This window comes from Monomorium pharaonis, chromosome 5, assembly GCF_013373865.1.
Source record: "Monomorium pharaonis isolate MP-MQ-018 chromosome 5, ASM1337386v2, whole genome shotgun sequence".
In the NCBI taxonomy this organism is placed as follows: Eukaryota; Metazoa; Arthropoda; class Insecta; order Hymenoptera; family Formicidae; genus Monomorium; species Monomorium pharaonis.
In genome coordinates this window covers 14,027,456-14,044,034 of record NC_050471.1, presented here as the reverse complement: position 1 = coordinate 14,044,034, position 16,579 = coordinate 14,027,456, and the positions used below count along the sequence as shown (strand labels likewise).

The window sequence follows — 16,579 nt, the reverse complement described above, 5'->3', positions numbered from 1 at the left end:
CGTACTGCTTTAGGAAATTGAAGTCCGGGTACTGATCTTCAAATCCTATAAGTATGAAAAGAATCGATGACCCATGACCCGTAAGCCCTAGTCTACAATGAAGGATTTAAGCTTTAAGCCGTAAGAAACTGGCCAATCACAGTAGATTTTTATAAGAATACTCGATTGTGATTGGTTAATTTCTTGCGGCTTAAAGCTTAAATCTTTATTGTAGACGAGGGCTAAGGTCTCCTTGTAAGACCAAACTTACAAGGGAGCGGACAGAACTGTCCCTCACCGATTTTAATGAGCTTTGGATATGTTGTTGTAAAACATAAAAAAATATTAAACTTATATTTTTTTTAGCTGCGTATCTCGACGTTTAGGGGTTAAAACCATCCCTCGAAAATAACGCATTTTTTCATTTTTTGCGAATATCTTTGAAAATATAAGGTTTATGAAAAAATGTTCTATACAAAAGTTTTATGGCATTTTATACTCTTTACAATAGTATATTTATATTTTTTAAAAATTTCAAACTTTAATTTACCTTATCCCCAACCCTTTTTTCAACATTTTGAAAATTTTGTAAGGAGAAAAATTAAAGAGCATTAAAAGCCGAATCCACGCATACATAATAACATATGGGTTCCATTATTCTCAATTATTGGCAAAACGAGATAGTAATCTCGCGCTATAGGCGCCGCGCTAGAAGTAATATTGCGTTATTTCTTTAGTCGCGTCACACTCAATAACTGCCTCTTCTGTGTATATTTTTATATTAGAACATAAAAATGGATTAATCTTAATTATATAATATGCAACGTATTACACGATATAAAGCATAAATGCATATATATAACAAAAGTAGCATATATATACGTATATGTTTACGTACATTTTCATTGTTACAAATGCGAATATAAATTAATATAAAGCAAAATATTTTTTAACATTTAAAACTGCAAATACAATATAACAAAATATATAATATAAACACAAAAATATAAAATATAAACTACAATAACTATTTGCATAATTATATTATTTACACTATATGCACGTAGCACGCTTTGATAATAAAAATAATATAAGTATATAATTTAATTTAATTTGAAGTTTGAAAATACATTTATACGGATGTATATATACATTTTGCACACGACACGGCAAATAACTTTAATATCAGTGTTGATAGAGGGACCAGTTGTTCTCGCGCAAGCGCATTACGTGAGGCTTCAGTAAAATATCCATTAGTAATAAGAAGGAGCTCTTTGGTCATACATTTTGCACACGACACCAGTATAAATTTAGCAACAGTGATAGACGGATCGGTTATTCTCGCGCAGGCGTGAGGCTTCAATAAAGTATCTATTAGTAATAGGAAGGAGATCTTTGGTCTCCATACAATTTTTTTGCAAATTTATAAAAACGTTAACACATTTTATATATTTAACACGCACGCATATATTTGTATATCGTTTGCATTTATATTTGTGTATATATATTCAACATAAATTAAGGAATTAAAAATAATTTGTATTTAATAATAAAAATCCTGTTAAAAATGAAAAAGAAGGTAAATTTATAGAATAAAACATATATTTAAATTGAAATAAAATATTTCATTTGTCGGCACTCATACAGAATACGCACATTTGTCACAAGACTAAGGAAAAATCGCCAAAAAATCTTATAAGTATTCATCAAATAGAATACGATATTTATAAATTATTTTATTTAATACGGGAAAATATACATGCGTGTTTAATATGTGAAATGTGTTAATGTTTGTATAAATTTACAAAAAAAAATTGTATGGAGTCCAAAGATCTTCTTTCTATTACCAATAAATACTTCATTAAAGCCTCATGTTTGCGCGAGAACAACCGATCCGTCTATCACTGTTACTAAATTTATACGCTGGTGTCGTGTGCAAAATGTATGACCAAAGATCTCCTTTCTATTACTAATGGATATTTTACTGAAGACTCACGTCCGCTTGCGCGAGAACAACCGGTCCCTCTATCAACACTGATATTAAAGTTATTTGCCCGTGTCGTGTGCAAAATGTATATATACATTCGTATAAATGTATTTTCAAATTTTAAATTAAATTAAATTATATGTTTATATTATCTTTATTATCAGAGCGTGCTACGTGCATGTAGTGTAAATAATATAATTATGCAAATAGTTATTGCAGTTTATATTTTATATTTTTCTGTTTATATTATATATTTTGTTATATTGTATTTGCAGTTTTAAATGTTAAAAAATATTTTGCTTTATATTAATTTATATTCGCATTTGTAACAATGAAAATGTACGTAAACATATACGTATATATATGCTACTTTTGTTATATATATGCATTTATGCTTTATATCGTGTAATACGTTGCGTATTATATAATTAAGATTAATCCATTTACATGTTCTAATATAAAAATATACGCAGGAGAGGCAGTTATTGAGTGTGACGCGACTAAAGAAATAACGCAATATTACTTCTAGCGCGGCGCCTATAGCGCAAGATTACTCTCTTTTGCCAATAATTGAGAATGATGAAACCCATGTGTTATTATATATGGGTGGATTCGGCTTTTAATGCTCTTTAATTTTTGTCGTTATAAAATTTTCAAAAATGTTGAAAAAAGGGGTGGGGGTAGGGTAAATTAAAGTTTGAAATTTTTAAAAAATATAAATATACTATTGTAAAGAGTATAAAATGCCATAAAACTTTTGTATAGAACATTTTTTCATAAACTTTATATTTTCAAAGATATTCGCAAAAAATGAAAAAATGCGTTATTTTTGAGGGGTGGTTTCAACCTCTAAACGTCGAGATACGCAGCTAAAAAAAATATGGGTCTAATATTTTTTTATGTTCTACAACATATCCAAAGCTCATTAAAATCAGTGAGGGACAATTCTGTCCATTCCCTTGTTATAAAAAAATGAAGGACTCAACCGATTTCCTATTTCTCCAGAAAAGCAATTGTTGATGACAATTTGGACCTTTGCAACCCGGATTCATACAGGTGAGATACGATTTAAGATAAAATAATAGTTTAATAAAAAAATGCAAGTTTGATATTACGAATAATTAATTTTACTTTTTAGATCAATATGTGATCGCTTTAACATTGGTAAAGCTACTGCTGTGCGATCAGTACGGCGAGTTATGAATGCTCTTACTAGTATTCGAGAGTTTGACATTAAATGGCCCACAGAAGAAGAAGCAATGGTATCCTCGAGGATCTTTCAAGAAATGAAAGGATTTCCCGGTGTATATACTGGGAGCAATTGTTGGGACACATGTAAAAATAGATGCTCCAAAAAAAAAAAATCATGAAGGATATATCAATCGGAAAGGATATCATTCAATTCAATTACAAGTATGGTGGTATATTTATTAAATTATACAATAATAATAATATGTTGAACTAATAATCAAATAATTTAAATTATAGGTAGTATGTGACCACGCCATGAAATTTATACATTGCTACATGGGATATCCAGGCTCAGTATACGATTAGAGAGTCTTTGGTGTTTCGGGATTGCAAGATTTCTGTAATGATTCAGCTAAATTTCTAAATAATACTCATTTAATTGGTGACGCTGCTTATAAAATTCAAAAGAGTTTGCTCGTTTTTTACAAGGATAATGGTCGATTGACTGAGAGACAAACAAACTATAATTATTGTTTATCATCGACAAGAATGATAGTTGAGCGTTCAATTGGTCTCTTAAAATCACGGTTTCGAATTCTGTTAGGTTACCTGTAAGAAGAACCGATCGCATTCCGAATTATATTATGGCATGCTGTGTTTTGCATAATATATGCTTAATTAGAAATGATATGGTTGAAATTCCATTAATAGTGGAAGATCGCTTTGAAAACCGTGTGAAAAATTTGAATGCAATACTGCATGCACAAGGCATGGAAAAACGTGATAGGATTAGGGATCATCTCAATATTAGATTACAATAACACTATAATTTGGAAATGTTCATCATGGCAGTGGTCTCTGTTTGCTATGAATTTCCAGAGCTAATAATATTGTATTGAATTATTTATTAAATTTATAAAATCTTTTTTTTATCCATTTTATATTATACAATACTTGTAAAGCTATTGAAAATAAAAACGCTATTAAAAGTAAAAAGAATTTATTTGTATTGTAAAAATAATTTATCCTAAAATGTCAACATTGTTTGTCAGCCTATTAATTGCCAATACACAATAGTAACTTTATTATATCTCCTTATAATTACACAACCTTCACTTTGCAAACAAAATATATATTTGAAATAAAATATTAATACCTTTGAGATTGTTGAACATTTCAGTTTTACGAATGCTTACAAATGCTATAATATTACACAACCTTCACTTCGCAAACAAATATATATTTGAAATAAAACAGTGTATTATCTCTTTGAAGTTATCAAACATTTCGATCTCACGAATGCTTACAATTCTACATTTGATTTTTCTCTTCTTACTAATAACTTTGTAAATATGTTGTATTATTAGCCTTGTTCGTTTTGTCTGTTCTGGGTTTGCTGCGAGTAGACCCAGAACAGACAAAACGAACAATACTATTGTATAATATAATATGTATAATGCCTTTTAACCCATTGGCTGTGTAAGAGAATTTTACTATTTGGGCCAAAAGTCTGTTGAAAAGAAAGTTCATCGGATTATTATGAAACTTGGTACCCTTGTGTTTTTTGGGTCTCTGAATCCGAATAGGATATCAGATTTACAAAATTAAAAATGGGTCCAATATGGCGGATCAAAATTACAAAAAAATAGACGGAATTACTATTTTAAAGCCATATTGCATCCGCCATTTTTAAATTTTGATTTTATATTCGGATTCAAAGACCCAAAAAACAAGGGTACCAAATTTAATAAAAATTAAACCATTTTTTGTAATTTTGATCCGCCATATTGGATCCTCCATTTTGAATTTTGTATATCTGACTTTGGATTCGTAATCAGCGACTTCAGAAACCCCCGAGTAACAAGTTTCAAGCAAATTCAGAAAGTTTTACTTAATTTTTTCTATGTTGCGATTATAGCCGTCATACACAGTCAACCGGTTAATAGCTATTTTTTAATAAATGAGTAATATTTTATATTTAGTTATCACACTCTGACAAGTTCCTAAGACGAAGTTATAAAATATAGTATAATGTTTTTTAAAATATAATTTTTAGAAAATAGAAACAAACGCTTCAATATTTTTTTTACTTTTTAAAAAAAGTACTCTTATTCATCCTTTCTATCAATTAATTTTTGCAACAGACTATTAAGTATATCAAGTCTTTGCATAGTTGCCGCATGCCTTTTGCTCTTTTCCTCTCGAGATCGTTCCTTACTTTCAATCATTTCATTTAAATACTTATCGACGATGGTAGTCATCTTAATTTTTGTTGGAGATGGTTCAAAACTTGTCGCCGCTATGTCCTGTGCATCAGAAATATTCGTGGCCGAAGTAAAGGTTGACAAAGGTTTTATCCACGATTTTTTACCGAAAATTTGTTCCATTAGCTCAAAGTATTGCCATGTTTGTCGATCATTTTCTGATTTCCCATTGTGGTCTTTAATTTTCTTATACATCATCTTCATCGACGTTATGACTCTATAAATACCAGACATTTTAGATAGCACAGAATGTTCTAAGAATATGATATCCTGAAAGTCCTCAGGACATCCTAAGACAGTCCTCAGGACATTCTAAAACAGTCCTCAGGACATCCTAAGACAGTCCTTAGGACGTCCTAAGAGAGTCTTCAGGACATCCTACGAAAGTTCTCAGGACCTCCTAAAACAGTATTCAGGGACATCCTGGACGTATATTAATTTTTGAAAAAGACGGGTAAATTAATATAGCAAGTGAGAAATCTTTGAATATTGTACGTATTTCTAGAATGTATTGCAAAATCAAATGTGTAAAAATGTTGACTTCAAAGTCAGACTGAATGTCTACACTTATTGAAACAATGTGGCATATTAACAACACTAAAAAATTATTAACAACACTAAAAGATGACATTAAATAATTTTTTTATTTTATACGAACGGAGCAAAAACAGTTTTTTTAATAAGTTATTCTACATGCTATTTCGCGCGCATATGGAAAAATGATTTTAAAAAACTGTAAAACTTATTTATTTATAAAAATATAAGTTAACTATATACGTTTCATCCTTCTGACAACATCTATTGTAATGATCTATAACAAATGCATAAACAAAAAGTACTCTTGGATCATCATGAAGGGTTCCCAGGCAGCAAGGTGACGTTAATACGACGTCAATAATTCGTCATTTAAGGTCGCAGACGTCATGTTACCAAATTAAGACGTAATAGTAACGTCATTTTTTGACCTATTAATTACGTCAGTCATTTATCCATCCTACAACGTATTTTCGACGTCATATTCTTGACTAATTAATAACGTCAGTTAATTGATCATTTTACGACGTATTAATAAGGTTTTATTAGTGATTAATTACTGACGTTAACTATAATTCTTTGTAATAATTGACGATTTGACCTCAAATGACGAATTATTGAGGTCTAGTGGACGACACCTTGCTACCTATAACTATTAATCATTATTTAAAGATTGGTTAACAAACAACATTATTAAAATTAATACAATATTTTATATAATTAATACTATCAATATTTTAGAATCATCCCAGACAGCACATAATATTTATGATAAATATTTATTAATATTTATTTTTTCAAAATATTATATAAATATTTTACACATATTTTATATACACGAAGAAAAAAATTTGTATTCAACATATTATTAAAATATAGACTAAATATTTTATATAATATTTATGGTAAATAAAAGATAAAGATTTGTATAAGTAATATTTTGTAAATATTTATAAATATTTCATAAATATTTTTATAATATTTATGATAAATCTTTGTGATTTGTCAAATCTAAGACCACAAAAATATTTATAAAATATTTGGATAAATATTTATAAAATATTTAAATAAATATTATAAATATTTTATAAATATTTTATAAATATTGCATTCTAAGGTGTAATTTAGCTTTATCGAAAGAACAGAGCAAAAACATATTTTTATAAGTTATTCTACATGTTATTTCGCATATGTAAAAATCAGGAAAAAACCTGTAAATTTATATTTATTTATAAAAATATTAGTTAACTACAAGTTTCATGTTTCTCGCATCTATTGAACTGATCTATAACAAATATGTATTCGTGCGCATCAAGTGTTCATGGATCATCACAAAGTGCTAGGTAGCGTATGATCTTCGAAGTCAAGCAACGTCGACGGCGGTTCAGAATTGGATGGGTGACCGCGGAAGTTAGGCAATCCCAAATGTGATTATGGTGTGGTGGGTCACGATGTTTGTTGAGAAACAACGTAAATTTTTTTTTTACATTATAATTATGTTATTTCGATATTTTTATAATACAAGTACTGCATATATAGGACATGTACCCAAAATATTTTTTTAAACGTCAAAATAACGGCTTTTACTATCTGAGATAGTCATAAAAATGACGATAAAATGTCGTCTTGATTAGATTTAATCTAAAAACCTATGTTTTGTCATAAAAATAACAATAAAATACCGTCAAATGTACGATACTAGCTTCTTGAAAATGACGTTAACAAATGAAAATGGCAATAATATGAATATAATGACGTATTTTTGACATCAATATATGACGTCGTTAAGATGAGACAAATGTACGTCAGTTTTACGACATTTAGACGTCATTTTATCTCGACATTATGACGTCTGGTTCGTCATAAAATGACCAAAAAATGCCGTCAATTAGACGACATCTTGCTACCTGGGTTATGATGCGTATGGTCTTCGAAGTCAAGCAACGTCGGCAAAGGTTGACACTTGGATGGGTGACCGTTTTCTCTGGTACAGAGATTAAACATGCTTTAACAGGTACGACTGTCGCTTGGCTGAAACATGTATAGTCTTAATTCTTCCTTTTACAAAATTATCGTAGAAATAATTTGAACTTTTAATTTTTTGTTAAAGTTTTTTTCTATTCTCAAAACTCTTAAAAATACTTAGAAATATTAAAAAATTTTCTAAATTAATCGGAATTTTTTATTTTTTAAATTTTTCTAAAAAACGTTTTAATTCTTATAAAAAATCAATACATTTATCAAAAATCTTAAAAAAAAAATCTAAAAAATCTAATAAAAAGTCATTGTTTGCTATTCCTGAGGATGTCCTGAGGAAATCCTATGGTATTCTCAGGTCGTCCGGTGGACTGTCCTGACGATGTCCTGAGGACTAAAAAGTGGCGCTTGTTTGCTATTCCTCAGGATATCCACGAAGTCCGTCCTGGACGTCCTGAGGATGCCCTAAGGACATCCGTGTGCTATCTGGGCAATTGTGACTCATATTCTTGGTATAAACTCAGATAGCACACGGACGTCCTTAGGACGTCCTCAGGACGTCCAGGACGGACTTCGTGGATATCCTGAGGACATCCTGATTTTATCCCGGGACGTCCTCAGGACATCCTGAGGAATAGCAAACGAGCGCCACTTTTTAGTCTTCAGGACATCCTGAGGACAGTCCATCGGATGTTCTGAGGATACCATAGGATTTCCTCAGGACATCCTCAGGAATAGCAAACAATGACCACTTTTTGTCAGATTTTTTAGATTTTTTCTTTTTAGGATTTTTGATAAATGTATCAATTTTTTATAAGAATTGAAACGTTTCTCAGAAAAATTTAAAAAATAAAAAATTCCGATTAATTTAGAAAATTTTTTAAATATTTCTAAGTATTTTTAACAGTTTTTGAGAATTGAAAAAAAACTTTAACAAAAAATTAAAAGTTTAAATTATCTCTACGATAATTTTGTAAGAGGAAGAAGAGACTATACATGTTTCAGCGACAGTTGTACCTGTTAAAGCATGTTTAATCTCTGTACCCGAGAAAACGGTCACCCATCCAAGTATCAACCATCGCCGACGATGCTTGACTTCGAAGACCATACGCTTCCTAACGCTTCGTGATGATCCATGAGTATTTCTTGTTTATGCATACATATTTGTTATAGATCATTACAGTAGATGTTGTCAGAAGGATGAAACATATATAGTTCACTTATATTTTTATAAATAAATATAAAGTTTTACAGTTTTTTAAAATCATTTTTACATATGCGCGCGAAATAGCATGTGGAATAACTTATTAAAAAAACTGTTTTTGCGCCGTTTGTATAAAATAAAATAAAAAAATTATTTAATGTCATCTTTTATAATTTTTTAGTATTGCTAATATGCCATATTGTTTCAATAAATGTAGACATTCAATCTTACTTTGAAGTAAGATTCAACATTTTTACACATTTGATTTTGCAATACATTCTAGAAATACGTACGATATTCAAAGATTTCTCACTTGCTATATTAATTTACCCGTCTTTTTCAAAAATTACTATACGTCCAGGATGTCCCTGAATACTATTTTAGGATGTTCTGAGGACTTTCGTAGGATGTCCTGAGGACTCTCTTAGGACGTCTTGAGGACTTTCAAAATATCATATTCTTAGAACATTCTGGGCTATCTAAAATGTCTGGTATTTATACAGTCATTATATTTAGTTTATTTTCAGACATTTTGTAGCTAATGAAACTCTTTATACAATATTTTAAGAATAACGTTTTCAGCTAAAATACATATATCCTCAGGACATCCCAAGGATGTCCTCAAGACATGAGTAAAATTTCAATTTATATTAATACTATTACAGAATTTAACATTCTAAACTTACTTTAAAAGTCAAATTTATACATAAAATATTTACAATAATACAACTATTATATCCTGACAAGATCCCAGGACATCCCGGGACATATTCAGGATGATCCTGAGGACGTCCTATGTTATCTGGGAAGACACAAATTGTAATGTTGCATTCCGTGACTATGCAGCTGTATCAGAATTTTTGTTTTCGTCTAATTCCCTTTCCTTTTCCTGACTTCTATCATTTTCTTTGTCTACTGAACTTATGCCTGCCTTTTTTATATTCCCTAAAATGTTTGCTGCATAATTCCCATCTGTTTAAATATAAATTATATACATTATTAAAATGAAAGTTAAAAATAATTTATTATTGTTAAAAAATAATGCTTTATAGGTTAAAGGTAGGAACGTATATCTTTCTTACCAGACGCTGCTTTGGCATACTCTTCAGGTGTAAAAAACACTTCATAAATGTTATTATCGCCATCAATAAGTTTGTATCGAACAGTTTCCATTGTTACAATTAATTTTTAAACAATCTCATCAATTTTAATTATACACATTAGTGTACGGCGGACGGCGGCCATATGCTTTACTGGATTTGCACTACCTCCGGCCTCCGGACAATGTGTAAAATTAGCCGGAAGTCAGTAATTCCCTAGGGTCTATTTTTGTAGAACAGATAGTAATTTTCAGTTGCTGACAGCACACTGAAAACAATTTCGGAACGAAAAAACAGTACTGTCAGTACTGGCAGTAGATTTTGGAATGTACCCTTACTTAATGCTACAATGTGATTTCAACTTTTTTGCTTACAATTTTGGTACACTCAAGAACGTAGTAGGCTCAGAATTTGGTAGTTTCACTCGACAGGGGAATGTTTTCCGGTTGTCAACATTCTACAAGCAAATGATTGACAGGAAAGCTGAAAGAAAAAATTAATTCAAAAAAGGAATCAGCTAGTTCCTCTACGATTACAAAAAGCACATAGGATACACAATTTTTTATTCTATAAAAATATTAGCTACTTATCTGATATTTACTTATATTTATCTATTCTTCATTTATTTCTTTCCATCTTCCTTCTTTATGCTTCTATTAATTTTATTTCATTGAAATCTGAATGATTCCAAGACGAAGATTCGAGAACTCAATCATGGTGTTTATAAACTCATATAGCACAGATTGTTTCAGAAAGCTTTCAGAAAGGTTTCAACCTTTCACAGTCCATGTGCAACAATTCTGAAAGAATTCTGTAATATGTCATTTGAAATGTTTCAACAAAAATATTTCTGAAACCTTCCGTATGAAATATTTTTACAGACCTTTCCGTTTAATTATTTCTGAAACCTTTCACATGAAACAATTTAACAAACTTTCAAAAGAGTTTTTTTCTGAAATCTTTCACATGCAATAAATTTGAAACTTTTAGTTGAGTTATCCCTAAAACATTTCATTTGACATATTTTTACAGACTTTTCAATTGAATTATTTCCAAAACCTTTCACATAAAATAATTTAATAAATTTTTCAGTTGAGTTATTTTTTACATCTTTCACACACGCTATCTTGAAAACTTTCAATTGAGTTATCTTTAAAAACTTTCTTATGAAATAATCCAGCACATATATTGTTCGCGGATCGTCACTAGGTGATGCACGCGACACCTTTCTCGTAATGCAATTTACACTTCACAAGCTACATAAAGCAGATCACGGTGCCAGAAAACGGATCAACCTATGCTATCGTAGTGAGTTCTCGGGGCCTACGTGATATTTATTATTGTGTCTTAAAGACACATCTTTCATGGCTAAAAATTTTAGCTTTGGTAACGAATCCTTTTTCTGCGTGTAGTGCACCTATTACATAGCACAGAAATCTTTCAGAGATATTTCAGAAATGTTTCAAGTGAAAAGTAAATCATTTCAGAAACGTTTCAAAATATTTCTGAGACAGTTCTGAGACAGCTCTGAGATAGCAAAATGTCCGCGATGCTTGCACTTGAAACATTTCTGACTGTTTTCAGAAAGGTTGCAAATATGTATCAGCAACCTTTCAGTACACTTTCAGAAATGTTTCAAGTGCAAGCATCGCGGACATTTTGCTATCTCAGAGCTGTCTGAGAGCTGTCTCAAAAACATTTCGAAACGTTTCTGAAATGTTTCACTTTTCACTTGAAACTTTTCTGAAATATCTCTGAAAGGTTTCTGTGCTATATGGGAAGACACATTAAAGAAACTGAAAATTAATAAAATATAATATGATATAATATAATATAATATAATAATACAATGTAATATAATATAATATAATATATTAATATATTATAAATATAATAATTTGTTCTTTCACATATAAATATATAGAACATTTGTTCACCTTGCTCATCTCTATGCACTATATTTTTAGTTATTTGTGTAATTTTATTTATTTATTAAATCAAATGTCATAAATCACTTATACAATATTTATTGTTTGACACATACGCGCGCATACGTCAAAACCGACTCTGCAAACCTTGGATTTACTAGTTTAAGTGTTACTAACCTGCAGAAATTGAAACGATATTGCCTAGAGAATTTTGCTGGTACCAATATTTTCTCATCTAGTTTTCGGGAAAATGTCGTGTAACCGAGGTAAGTCCTCGCGGATCGGAAAGGAAGGAGGGACTCGAGGTGAGTCCTCGGGTAACGTGTCGCCTCCAAAAACTCCCTGTATGTTTGATTGAGAATAGCCCGTGCCGCTCTGACTTGCTTCCGACGTTCCCGCCTTATCGATTGTCGAGATCGGTTAAGTCAAAGATAGTTGTTCACTGAAGTGACAACAGTATATTAAATGAAGGAAGCGAACAAAATAAAACGATTTTGAGTGAATGACTTACTACTGGCTGTGCGTGATCTGAACTCTTAGGCCGAAGGCAGAGAGCGAGACGTAGGTGTCGCAGTCGTAGTCGTAGGGTAAGGCAGAGAAAAACGTAGAGTCGTACATGTTGAGTGACGTAGAGTATACTAGTGGTGAAGAAAGTGCAACGGCAGAGGTAAGCAGTAATATATATTTTAATAATTTATTAATAAATATGCTAAAATAAAATATAAATAATTTTATTTATAAATTAAGGCAATGATTCATTTGTATTCGTCTCTTTATTAAATTAATCACAATAATCAGCAATTGTTTACAAGTTTTTTAAGTTAGATTAATTAATATTTTTTGTTTTAAAATATATTGTATTAAAAATATTTTTAATGTGTCTTTTAAATTATTTTAACTTTAATTTTGTTTTTTAAACAGAAAATTTCTTGGAATATCTTTGAGTGCTACAAAAAATAAAAAGATGTCAGATCATTTTGATTATTGTAAAACTATTGCGGATGTATCTGACGAAAGCAGTATAATTGACTGTGATAATGATTGTGATCCTACATGTATTACTATTAAAGAAAAGACTGGTGATGAGCTTCTCATTGAATTATATAGAGAACGCCCATTTTTATATGATAAAAGTAACATTAATTTTAAGGATTGTATAATGAAACAAAATGCTTGGATTGAAATATCTAAAATAATGATCCAAACTTGTGGTAAACAATAAAAATTTTATTCATCCAATAAATCATGTAATAATTAAAATAATATTAATAATTAAAATAATGTAATTCTATTAATTAAAAAAATTTTTTTGTTAGGTGACATGTATACTCCTTCGTATTGTCAAAAAAGATGTATTTTAATGAGAGATCAATATAATAGAGACAAAAGGAAGACTGAAACTGAATCTAAAAGTGGAAGTGCTGCTACTAAATCTACTCAATTTCCTTTCTTTTCTCAGTTAGCATTTTTAGACAATGTAATCAAAAGACGAAAGTAAAGTAATATATTAAATTAATTTTTTTAATATATTAAAACTGTAACACACATTTATTTATTTATTTGTTTATTTATTTTCAGAAGCTACACTAATTGCACAAAATCTCAACCGAGTGTAATTGATGAAGATAATAGTACCGAGTCAGAAAATGTTGCAAGTGGATCAAATAAGGAAAATGAAAGTGTTAACGAGCAGCACATTTATAATATTAAATATGACAAAAACAATTATGCACCAAAGATGAAAAAACGAAAGATTGACGAAACAAAAGAATTAGAACAAACATTAATGCAAATGAGTCATAGAATATCAAATTATATGGAAAATCAAGTTTCAACAGCAGGTAATGCTTTCATAGAATTTATAAAAGTGCTATTTAACAATATTCCAGAAAAAGAGAAAAATATCAAAAAAAAAAAGATTATGGATATCCTGACTGCGCCATTACCAGAAAAGTGATATTTTATTTAAAAAATGGAAAATTTTGCGTTTTTTGTAGTACAATATAAATATAAGTACATTGCATTTTTCTATAATAAGTTTTTTCAAGATTTTATTAATTACTTTGTTTTAAATATAAAAAGATTTTATCTTTTTGTAATAAGTTTGATTTTTTAAATTTTATTTTTGTTTTAAATGTGAAAAAGCTTTTATTTATCAAAGTAATTTAAAAAATCTAGTTTGTAAAAAATGGTAGATATACCAAAGAAATACTTTTATTTTTGTATTAACTTTATTTTTATACTAATGTATAATTTAGTTTTTAAGACAAAGTTTGTGATATGCATACTTCCTCATGTTTCAAGTTATAATATAATACACTTGTTATTTATGTACAGTTTGTAATAAATTTGTAAACTTTATAATTGTATTTTTTAGAACCCATCAAAAAGGTTGCAAATGCAATATTCTTTGTCAGAAATAATTAAAAAGTGTATTTTTGCATTAAGTAATTTTTATTTTACGCAAATAATTATATAATATTATAGAAATGTATAAAAAAATACAAATTGCATATTGATTATAATATAAATTTAATACATATTTAAATATTCTTATAATATAAATTGTTATAAAAATATAAAGTCCTTTATAATAACTAAAAACTTAAAAAAAATATCAATATATGCATTCAGATTTAAACTAACTATTAATAAATACAATCTATTTTAACATTTTTACACATAAATTTTTATTTTCTATAGATAATTTGTTAAACAAAACTTAGTATCAAAACGTGTTATATGTCTAAACTTAGTAATCTATGTATACATACAAACACACACTTATGTTTATTCGTCTGCGTATACGCCTCTTTGAACATAATTATGTTGCCATTCCACTTCACCAGCTTTAGAGACGAAATAATCACTTAAAGTATTTCTTTGAGTGTTGACATATCTTACGTTATTGTCTTCTTCAAGACAATTTGGTACATTTATCCATGGTGAAAAATCCTTAAAGATTAAACATTATTATTTTGAAAAATTATATTATTTTTATTTTTATTTTTACCTGATTAGTATTATTATTAGAAATTGGTTCTTGGCTATACATCTTATATCCACTACGTTGCTCCTCTTTTAGTACATAATTGTGTAGACATACGGAAGCTGTTACAATTAAATCGGCAGTTTCTGGTAGCATACTGATAGCAGTTTGAAATATTCTCCATTTACTCGAAAAAATTCCAAATGCGCTTTCCACTGTTCTCCGTGCTCTTGAAAGTCGATAATTAAAAATTTTTTGTTTATATGTTAAGTTTCTACTGGAATAAGGTTTCATTATTCTTTTTGATAATTTAAAAGCATCATCAGCCACAAAGTAAGTATATGTTTTTAAATTGCTATCAGGAAGGTTTATCTGTTCTTTTGGAAAATTTAATCGATTATTATTTAAATTTATTCCTATGTCACAGTCATGAAAAATGCCTCCGTCACTGTTACCTGTAAATAAATAAGTCATTATATGTAAAATATATAAAACATATGTAAAATTAAACTTTTTATTCGTTCTTACTTCCATACGCTCCAATATCAACCAATGTAAATCTGTATAAATGATCAGCCACTGCCATTAATACTATACTATAATATTTTTTATAGTTATAATATAAGGTTCCAGAGTGTGGAGGACATCGTAATCTGACGTGTTTGCCATCAACAGCACCCACACAATTTGGAATGTTCCATCTTTTCCAATATCCATTTGCGTATTGTCTCCAATCTTCTTCTGTAGGTGAAGAAAGATGCAATGGTTCTAAAACCTTAATTAAAACGAAACAAACTTCCTTGACAACTTCTCTTACTGTAGATTCACCAATTCTAAATGCCATAGCTATGGTAAATGGTAAGTCACCTGTCGCAAGGTATCTGTAAAATTGTAGATATAATATATTGTACATACACACACATAATAATAATAATATAATTATTATTATTATAATTACACACACATACACACACATGTAATCTAATCATGAAATATGTAATTTTATGTATATATACCTTAAAGTTATTAAAAGTCGCAGTTCTGGAACTAAAGCACGAGGATGTCTTTTTGTTAAATATGGTTTTACCATTTGTACTAATTGTTCAAAATGTACCAATGTCATTCTGGTATAACGATAAAACAATTTAGAATCATTTTTTATTTCTTGAAATAAATTGTTATAATCTCCACATTGAATCCTCTTTTTATTAATAGGACTTACAAGCCATCGCCTATTTAACCATCTTTTTTGTTTTCTTTTACGTATTAATAAAAGACATAAATTAATCCAATGCATTACCAAAATTAAAAATTTATTATCATTTCCCATTTTTATAAACAGTACATAAAGATATGCTAAAAAATAATGTACATAAAATGTAATCATTTATATTTATTAATATATAAATTGTATTCGGTTCATAAT

At 29.1% G+C, this 16,579-nt stretch overlaps 3 protein-coding genes and 2 long non-coding RNA genes across 12 annotated transcripts; 2 read left to right on the top strand and 3 right to left on the bottom strand.

Annotated features, from left to right (window-relative positions):
• The first annotated feature begins 1,312 nt into the window (after positions 1-1,312).
• Positions 1,313-4,740, top strand: LOC105840165. 5 transcript variants are annotated; one of them, XR_004963461.1, is made up of 5 exons: positions 1,313-1,330; positions 1,970-2,051; positions 2,888-3,022; positions 3,105-3,379; positions 3,455-4,740. XR_004963461.1 is itself a non-coding variant. In XM_012687024.3 (4 exons), exons 1-3 carry the CDS (start codon positions 1,924-1,926, stop codon positions 3,334-3,336), a joined length of 411 nt encoding a protein of 136 aa, XP_012542478.1. In that variant the 5' UTR covers positions 1,537-1,923; the 3' UTR covers positions 3,337-3,379; positions 3,455-4,740. The 5 variants fall into 5 exon arrangements, 2 of the variants coding, with proteins under 2 accessions (XP_012542478.1, XP_036143489.1); XM_012687024.3 differs by lacking the exon at positions 1,313-1,330 and having other exon boundaries at positions 1,537-2,051; positions 2,972-3,022; XM_036287596.1 differs by lacking the exons at positions 1,313-1,330; positions 1,970-2,051 and adding an exon at positions 1,538-1,921 and having other exon boundaries at positions 2,972-3,022.
• Positions 4,141-9,864, bottom strand: LOC105840174. The gene is made up of 2 exons (XR_004963467.1): positions 9,823-9,864; positions 4,141-5,638 (listed from the first exon to the last, which is right to left on the bottom strand). It is a non-coding gene; the product is annotated as an uncharacterized LOC105840174 (long non-coding RNA).
• Positions 9,865-9,999: 135 nt separating this feature from the next.
• Positions 10,000-12,480, bottom strand: LOC118645843. 3 transcript variants are annotated; one of them, XR_004963464.1, is made up of 5 exons: positions 12,342-12,425; positions 10,838-12,032; positions 10,611-10,719; positions 10,219-10,504; positions 10,000-10,108 (listed from the first exon to the last, which is right to left on the bottom strand). It is a non-coding gene; the product is annotated as an uncharacterized LOC118645843 (long non-coding RNA). The 3 variants fall into 3 exon arrangements; XR_004963465.1 differs by having other exon boundaries at positions 10,611-11,036; positions 12,342-12,480; XR_004963463.1 differs by having other exon boundaries at positions 10,611-12,032.
• On the top strand, positions 12,427-14,231 carry LOC118644032. Of its 2 annotated transcripts, none has more exons than XM_036287591.1 (4): positions 12,427-12,831; positions 13,086-13,375; positions 13,481-13,658; positions 13,743-14,231. In XM_036287591.1, exons 2-4 carry the CDS (start codon positions 13,129-13,131, stop codon positions 14,119-14,121), a joined length of 804 nt encoding a protein of 267 aa, XP_036143484.1. In that variant the 5' UTR covers positions 12,427-12,831; positions 13,086-13,128; the 3' UTR covers positions 14,122-14,231. The 2 variants fall into 2 exon arrangements, 1 of the variants encoding a protein (XP_036143484.1); XR_004963458.1 differs by having other exon boundaries at positions 12,445-12,831; positions 13,481-13,663; positions 13,743-14,081.
• Positions 14,232-14,815: 584 nt separating this feature from the next.
• Positions 14,816-16,571, bottom strand: LOC105834579 (protein ANTAGONIST OF LIKE HETEROCHROMATIN PROTEIN 1). Its single transcript, XM_028194405.2, has 4 exons — positions 16,170-16,571; positions 15,682-16,034; positions 15,178-15,608; positions 14,816-15,119 (listed from the first exon to the last, which is right to left on the bottom strand). The coding sequence occupies exons 1-4, from the start codon at positions 16,538-16,540 to the stop codon at positions 14,955-14,957; spliced, it is 1,320 nt and encodes a 439-aa protein (XP_028050206.1). The 5' UTR covers positions 16,541-16,571; the 3' UTR covers positions 14,816-14,954.
• Between the last annotated feature and the right edge of the window lie 8 nt (positions 16,572-16,579).

Bases quoted from the DNA above. Each gene is read 5' to 3' on its own strand.
- LOC118644032 (XM_036287591.1), top strand. From the start codon at position 13,129: ATGTCAGATCATTTTGATTATTGTAAAACTATTGCGGATGTATCTGAC. The intron at 13,376-13,480 runs GTAAACAATAAA...TTTTTTTGTTAG, and splicing joins AATAATGATCCAAACTTGTG to GTGACATGTATACTCCTTCG. The intron at 13,659-13,742 runs GTAAAGTAATAT...ATTTATTTTCAG, and splicing joins AATGTAATCAAAAGACGAAA to AAGCTACACTAATTGCACAA.
- LOC105840165 (XM_012687024.3), top strand. From the start codon at position 1,924: ATGACCAAAGATCTCCTTTCTATTACTAATGGATATTTTACTGAAGAC. The intron at 2,052-2,971 runs GTATATATACAT...CTATTTCTCCAG, and splicing joins GCCCGTGTCGTGTGCAAAAT to AAAAGCAATTGTTGATGACA. The intron at 3,023-3,104 runs GTGAGATACGAT...TTTACTTTTTAG, and splicing joins TGCAACCCGGATTCATACAG to ATCAATATGTGATCGCTTTA.
- LOC105834579 (XM_028194405.2), bottom strand. From the start codon at position 16,540: ATGATTACATTTTATGTACATTATTTTTTAGCATATCTTTATGTACTG. The intron at 16,035-16,169 runs GTATATATACAT...ACAATTTTACAG, and splicing joins CGACTTTTAATAACTTTAAG to ATACCTTGCGACAGGTGACT. The intron at 15,120-15,177 runs GTAAAAATAAAA...TTAATCTTTAAG, and splicing joins CTAATAATAATACTAATCAG to GATTTTTCACCATGGATAAA.